The 8171-nt window shown below is 43.2% G+C and overlaps 1 protein-coding gene across 5 annotated transcripts in view; it reads left to right on the forward strand.

The window, feature by feature from the left end:
• ZNF451 (zinc finger protein 451) overlaps positions 1-4118 on the forward strand; it is a 319768-nt gene extending 315650 nt beyond the window's left edge. For all 5 annotated transcript variants that reach the window (XM_063916733.1, XM_063916730.1, XM_063916734.1 and 2 more), the window contains 2 exons: positions 1086-1133; positions 3250-4118. In XM_063916733.1, the coding sequence (XP_063772803.1) occupies positions 1086-1133; positions 3250-3296 (95 nt within the window). In that variant the 3' untranslated portion in view covers positions 3297-4118. The remainder of the gene's footprint in view (positions 1-1085; positions 1134-3249) is intronic.
• Positions 4119-8171: the final 4053 nt, after the last annotated feature.

Consider the following 8171-nt stretch of genomic DNA (forward strand, 5'->3'; position numbering starts at 1 on the left):
CAAGGGACTTGGAGGATTCAGAGTCCCTGGATGTAGTCAGGGCTTTGAAGATTTATGTGACCAGAACGGCTCTGATCAGGAAGACTGAAAATTTGTTTGTTCTGTATGCAGCCTACAAGGTTGGCGCCCCTGCTTCAAAGCAGACTATTGCTCGCTGGATCTGTAACACGATTCAGCAGGCGCATTCTACGGCAGGATTGCCATTACCGAAATCGGTTAAGGCCCACTCCACTAGGAAAGTGGGTTCTTCTTGGGCGGCTGCCCGAGGGGTCTCGGCATTACAGTTGTGCCGAGCAGCTACTTGGTCGGGGACAAACACCTTTGCAAAGTTCTATAAGTTTGATACCCTGGCTGAGGAGGACCTCCTGTTTGCTCAATCGGTGCTGCAGAGTCATCCACACTCTCCCGCCCGTTTGGGAGCTTTGGTATAATCCCCATGGTCCTTACGGAGTCCCAGCATCCTCAAGGACGTTAGAGAAAATAAGATTTTACTTACCGGTAAATCTATTTCTCGTAGTCCGTAGAGGATGCTGGGTGCCCGTCCCAAGTGCGGACTTCTTCTGCATGACTTGTATATAGTTATTGCTTACATAAGGGTTATGTCATAGTTTTCGGTGATACCGTGGCTATGTTGTTGTTCATACTGTTAACTGGGTAAGTTTATCTTAAGTTATACGGTGTGATTGGTGTGGCAGGTATGAATCTCGCCCTTAGATTTACAAAAATCCTTCCTCGTACTGTCCATCTCCTCTGGGCACATTTTCCCTAACTGAGGTCTGGAGGAGGGGCATAGATGGAGGAACCAGTGCACACCCAGAATACAAAGCTTTCTTAAAGTGCCCTATCTCCTGCGGAGCCCGTCTATTCCCCATGGTCCTTACGGAGTACCAGCATCTTCTACGGACTACGAGAAATAGATTTACCGGTAAGTAAAATCTTATTTTTTTTTTAACTGTAAAACAGTGTACATCTCAAGTAGTGCTATATTTGAGTGGAGGCACCATTTACGTAGACGTTAACTTTTTGTGTTTGTATGGCTGTACTTTCGTCTGCATAAAGTCATGGACTTTTTATCTTTTCTACAGAAAAAGATGATGCAGACATTGAAATGAATTCAGTGGAACAGGATGAAGGTTTGTTGAGATTTTTGTGTTTTTTCTTTATTTTAAATCATGCACATTATCAGAGGTTGGTGCAGTCCAACGTCTGCCCATTGTAAGGTGATTACCTTCTGTGTCTAGAGTATTTATGTCCTCTAACATATTTTGCCTGTACTTGGCATCTGCTTTCCATACTTACGGTACATGCACATAACCACTTAGTATGCCCACAGCTGGATGTTTCATTTGTATAGCAATGACCACAGTTGTAACTGCTGCAAAATGGTCTTCAAGACTCAATGGAAATCTGGTACTGGAACACATTTACTGGAAAATGTAATGAACTTGGGTCTGTGTTGAATGTGATTGAAAGAGTTACCCAGGTGAGATCAAGGACATCATAATTGATGAATACTTAGCATAATGGAGCAAGCTGGCAGTAACTGGAAATCCGATAAAAAAACAAAAAAAGTTCCAATCAACTGGCCTTTTCTGACAACTTCTGTCAACCGGTTACTCTGTTATCCTAAGGGCTGTAACACACTACCCGGTTTACACCGGATGGCAAAAAGCCGGACAAACTTTGTCCGGATTTTTGCCATCCGGGAGGGTCTTTAACACACAACGGCTTTGCGCCATGTGTAATGCTGTGAGCATGCGCAGCGGCGGCGGCTAAAAAACCCCATTGTGTATGAAAGCTCCCCTTCACACACACGGTTTACTGCCTCCAAAGACTGCCCGGCAGCCGGACCTTCCAGTGGATAGTTCCGGCTGCAACCCAGCAGCCGTGCCGTGTGAAAGGACACATTGCTCTGAATGTGTCTCTACAGCACGGCAGCGTTAAAAAGCCAGGTGGGATTTTGACGGGCGGCGGGAGCCGACGCGTGTGAAACCACTAACTCTCATGCTCTCAAACATAATCAAGGTGGTATTGTTTACCAGAATAACAGTAACCAAAAAGGCAGTGGTCATGTAAGATAGACATCCCTGGATGATGCAGTCCACCAGCCAGCTCGAGTCCACAGGATTCCTTCTAAGAAAGTTTCTCCTAGCCAATGCGTTTCAATACCGTGTATCTTCCTCAAGACATAAGGAGGAAATGACACTGGCCTGGATTTTATACCTTTCAGGGAGTGTAATTAGGAATAACCATTGTAATTACCTAATTATCCCCATTGATTGCAAATAATTGTAATCAACGGGGGAGAAAAGGCATCAGCAGTATGTGTGCTGATATCACTCTTTCTCTCCCATCCCCCTTTCCCCCCGTTTATTACTGTGCCGGCGTGTGTATAATGCCACGCACATTTTTGTGTATTTAAACTTCTAAAAATGGACATGAAATATAACGAAAGTCACATGGAATGACACATCCTCAGTTTATCAAAATTAGCTATTATTGCTATGTTATTTAAAGCAGCAGTGTTTCTTTTAAAGACCAGACTTGCTCTAAATTTCGTGGTGACAATCATAGATAACTATAAATCGATGTTCATTATATTCCACTCCACATACTGTAGGTTGTTCATGAGCATCCATAATAGCAATGTGTGCACAGTTTGATGGGAATAGTTGTGTGGATCGCATATGTTCCTCGCCAGTTGCTTCTCATTTTGTACTTAAGTGGAAAAATTGGATTTTCCTTTGTGGGATTATTAGCAATGATAGTGAGGTTGGCTGCTGTGTGTATATTCTGCTCTATCTTGCATCTGTTGTAAGTGCTGTCTTGGGGAAATTATTTTCTATGACAAATGTCTCAAGCTTATTCACAGTATATCTTTCTAGAAACGGGATGTAGTTAAAATGCCGGCTGTTAGGATCCTGACGTTCAGGATACAGACACCGGAATCCTGACAGCTGACAAAGCCGCCAGCCGGAATCCCAGTGCAACAGGGCTATTCCCACTCGTAGGTGTGAACGACACCCATAGAGTGGGAATAGATCCTGTGGCGAGCCACCGAGCCTGCAAGGGAACTCTTAGCGCTCGCGCTGCTGCCGGCATTCTGGCAGGCGGCATCCCTTCTGCCGGTTTAACGTATCACACCCCTAGAAACTGCTGGTTCTGTTTTCACAATGCAAATGTTTGGCATTTAATCTAAATCCCCAATTTTACTTGTATGTTTTTATTTTTTTTATTTCTCTCCTACAGAAGCTAATATGGAAGAAGCAATCAGGAGAAGCTTGGTAGAAATGTAAAATCAAGATGGAAAATAAATGTCGTAATACGTCTAATCCTTTGTGTTATTGAAGTGCAGCAAAGTGCTTTATCCACATGGCATCATGTGTTTACACCTTTTTGTTTTGAAGCCAATTGCTGGCTAATGCTGGGCATACGTGTTACGATTACCTGGCCAATACGCCCGATATCATCGGATCAGCCAGATAATTGCAGAGCGTATACGGACGGCCGATCCGGTAATATTGGTTGGACATGTCAAATTGTCCAGCATGTCCCTCGGATTTGATTATTTTCAGTGTCGTATCATCTGCATTGGACAGTGTATGCCCTACCGTGGCCGTTCAACGGACATTCCCCTGTACCTTCACGTGGGTAGGAACAGGAAAATGTCTCCTCTCAGGAGCGGATCACCGATATCACGTGACTTGCAGTGTGAGAGATCTCTGTGTACGTTCATGATATCTGCAGTGGCAGATAAAATGTCTGTGTGACAGGCATTTTATCTGGACGCGTACGTCCAGCATTAATATTTTATATCAATACTATAAAAATATGTATGAAAGGGTTAAGAAAAATGTTGCTTTCATGTTCTCCTGTAAATGTATTACAGGCATTAAAGTAATTTGCTTAGAATGTGCTTATTACAAATTTTGGACTGCATTTCTGATTACTATTACTGTCAACATACAGTACATGTAAAATATAATTTGTTAGTTTTGCTTTTATAGGTGTTGTGAAGTCTTCATATATTTGTGTATGCTTTACAGATTCAGAATGGTAAAGTTGGTACGACTGAGCAGTAAGTTGTTAAATAATTAAAATAAAATATGTTGAAATGATACTTGTGATATTCCTATGCCAACCGCAAGATTCAATTTTTTGGGTGAGTGTTACAATGAGAAATCATAGAAAATAAATCTAAATATATCTATATATAAATGCAAAAGCTTTCATTCAATCACTCACTCAGTGACTCATCACTAATTATCTTACTTCCCGATATGTTAGGAAGATGAAATTAAACATAAGTATTCTGCAGGTGGGAAATAGGAAAACTACGTAATTAGAATTTTAATAAACATCCCCTAAGGGGTGAAAAGGGGGTCGAAATAATGACATCATTACCGATGCGTGGCTTGCATTGCGGGAACGATAATGCCCAAAAGGACAATCAGATCAAAATTTGGATTAGCCCCCCAGTGCGTAGAACTTAATAAACTACAAAAATGGTCCTCGAGTAACACCAAGAACCATGGATTAATACTTACATTAAGACATCTCAAATTTACGCGAGTTAACAAAAATATATATATAAATATTTTTGCTGTGGGGAAAAGACTTACAATTATCAACCAGTCTATTCCTGTAATCTTAGAAGTACAGCTCAGAAAATAGGGCATCTGAAAGCTATGGCTTACCTGGATATACACTATATGAACAAACCATTTGGCCACACCTATTAATTTCTCCTGCAGGGTCCACAGGTTATCTACAGGATATGATGACGCAATAGCGGATTTGCACTAAACGGTCAAACCTATCGGCCTCCCAGCATGCAACGGGCCCATCCATATATCCCCTCCTCCTGGCTCAGGCAATTCAGTTTTGTTTGTTTCGGCAGGAGCTGGACCATGGCAGAGGGCTGCTGTTTCTTAGCAGCCATCAGCTTTCTTATTTTATTTTTATAGTCATACTATTTTTCTTTAGTGATATTTCTAAAAAGCTTCTTATACGTACCTTAGAAAGAGTCGCTCCAACAACTCCCTGCAGGGTCGCGACAACACTTACCCATGAGTACAGTACTGTTTCGGCTGGCGTCTGCGTCGGATATACTAGCAGGTCCAGCTAACGTTACCAGTCTGTGGCTGGAGCATGGGGAGAAGGTAAGGCATCGGTTCCGCTTAGAGGGGGAACGCAGACACAGCCACACTGTTTTGGGAGGAGACTACCAAACAGTCGCTGACGCAGCTGCCACCTCGGGTGCACCAGCCTAGGCCTTAGGGATCACAGGTTCCAGGGGTAGTATGAGGCCGCAATCCCTAGGGTTGATTTCGGCAGTGGGGAGTCAGACGCTCCCCTGGTCACCCCTCCCCCTGGTTCATGACCAGTTTCCTCCAAGTCTCCCGCCATGAACTGTTTATCCCACTTCTGTCTGAGACGCTGTGTACTAAGGGGACCCAGTCGCAGCATAGGCGGCTGTGTGACCGGAGTGTCAGTGTTCACTTGGGCGTTTGTGTTCACTATAGGTTCACGTAGCGGTTGTGTGCACTATTATCGTCTGGATCCAATCAGCGTTCACAAACATGTTGATCGGTCCTAGAAGCGGGGTGAGTCTCCCTGTATCCCACTCTACTGAGCACAGGTAATATAGCACTAAGGGGGTCATTCTGACCTGATCGCTTGCTGCAGTTTATCGCAGCAATCAGGTCAGAACTGCGTCAGCGCATGGCTGACAGCCGATGGCTGTCGTTGCCCATCGATTGCCTCTGCCTGATTGACAGGCAGAGGCGGGAGGGGGCGGCACGGTGGCGTGTGCCCACCATTTTGTGGGCACGGTGTGGCCAGACCGTGCGGGGGGCGGGCCACAGCGGCTACGTGATGTGATGCGTAACGAGTAGCTCCTGGCCAGTGCGCAAAAGCTGCGCTGTCCAGGAGCTACTCCTGAAGTACAAAATCATCGCTGCTGTGCAAAACTTTTGTATTTCAGCAACGGGGCAGGGACTGATATACGGGGCGGGCTAGCCCTGTGCTGGATAGAAAAAAAAGGAGAAAATAGGGAGGGTCTACAAGTTTGGCGCACAGCAGCCCGTCCACTGACAAAATACCTATGTAAAAATCACCGATTTTACCAAAACAATATATAGAAGAAGCAAGTGTTGGTATTTATCTGTGTCCAGGGCGCGTAAAAAAAGAAAAAGGTAATGAAACTTAACACATCCCTTGTCAAATGGGTATATGATGTCTTCTCCAGATTATGCAGGCCTATGAGTCCTTTTGTTCAGGTGAATCTTCTCGTTATAAATGGCTCCCAGTTCATGTCAAAATGGAGAGAAATAAGAGAGAAAAGAAATGTGTAGCACCGTTTACAACAGCTAGAATCGAGAATTCCACACAATGAAAGTTTTTAAGGGCGTACCCCACTCACACAGAAACAAGTAAGTGGGTTCCCGTAAAGGTATCTTTATTGCTAGTTTTTTTCTCCAATCCCCTCAGGTTAGGTTCACGTAATTAAGCGTGCCTGAATCTCACACCACATGGGGTACTGTAAACACGTAGGGGTAGTGTCTGAGGCAATTTCAATGCGTACCCTCACTTACACAGAGCAAAGCCAGAACATTCATATAACGGTTTCTTTATATCAACAAAAATCCTCAGGTGCGTACCCCAACTCACTCAGTAAACGATGAATGACTCCTATAAAGGTTTCTTTAAATAGATTCACTGGTATCCCTTTGGTGGATCCACAAGAGGAAAAGGAACTCTTTCTCCCAAATGCCAGACCAGAGTCATGAAAAAAATCCTTCTTTCTAAAACAGGTTTTTTATTCCAGACATAGTCCAAATTCATACAAAGAAATCACCACACATGGTGACAGAAAAAATAAAAAAGTAAAAATTTAAAAGTACAATAAAAATTCCAAAGGCAAAATTTGAGATAATAATCGGCGTGATTATTCCCTTTTTCCAGAAAACTACTCACAGTACAGTCGTCCGACGCGTTTCGGTCTCGAATGGACCTTAATCATGAAGTTCATGATTAAGGTCCATTCGAGACCGAAACGCGTCGGACGACTGTACTGTGAGTAGTTTTCTGGAAAAAGGGAATAATCACGCCGATTATTATCTCAAATTTTGCCTTTGGAATTTTTATTGTACTTTTAAATTTTTACTTTTTTATTTTTTCTGTCACCATGTGTGGTGATTTCTTTGTATGAATTTGGACTATGTCTGGAATAAAAAACCTGTTTTAGAAAGAAGGATTTTTTTCATGACTCTGGTCTGGCATTTGGGAGAAAGAGTTCCTTTTCCTCTTGTGGATCCACCAAAGGGATACCAGTGAATCTATTTAAAGAAACCTTTATAGGAGTCATTCATCGTTTACTGAGTGAGTTGGGGTACGCACCTGAGGATTTTTGTTGATATAAAGAAACCGTTATATGAATGTTCTGGCTTTGCTCTGTGTAAGTGAGGGTACGCATTGAAATTGCCTCAGACACTACCCCTACGTGTTTACAGTACCCCATGTGGTGTGAGATTCAGGCACGCTTAATTACGTGAACCTAACCTGAGGGGATTGGAGAAAAAAACTAGCAATAAAGATACCTTTACGGGAACCCACTTACTTGTTTCTGTGTGAGTGGGGTACGCCCTTAAAAACTTTCATTGTGTGGAATTCTCGATTCTAGCTGTTGTAAACGGTGCTACACATTTCTTTTCTCTCTTATTTCTCTCCATTTTGACATGAACTGGGAGCCATTTATAACGAGAAGATTCACCTGAACAAAAGGACTCATAGGCCTGCATAATCTGGAGAAGACATCATATACCCATTTGACAAGGGATGTGTTAAGTTTCATTACCTTTTTCTTTTTTTACGCGCCCTGGACACAGATAAATACCAACACTTGCTAGCCCTGTGCTGGGTTGTCCCCCCGCATGTCATTGTGGATGATCGTAGCTGTGCTAAATTTAGCACAGCTACAATCAACTCGGAATGACCACCTAAGTCTCTATCTTCCTTTTGGAGTACAAATAGTTGGATAAGTGCCTAATCCATACGAGTCTGATAATTATTACTGTTATTATTATTTTCTCTATCGTCCTAGTGGATGCTGGGGTTCCTGAAAGGACCATGGGGAATAGCGGCTCCGCAGGAGACAGGGCACAAAAGTA

This window comes from Pseudophryne corroboree, chromosome 4 (assembly GCF_028390025.1).
Source record: "Pseudophryne corroboree isolate aPseCor3 chromosome 4, aPseCor3.hap2, whole genome shotgun sequence".
Lineage (NCBI taxonomy): Eukaryota > Metazoa > Chordata > Amphibia > Anura > Myobatrachidae > Pseudophryne > Pseudophryne corroboree.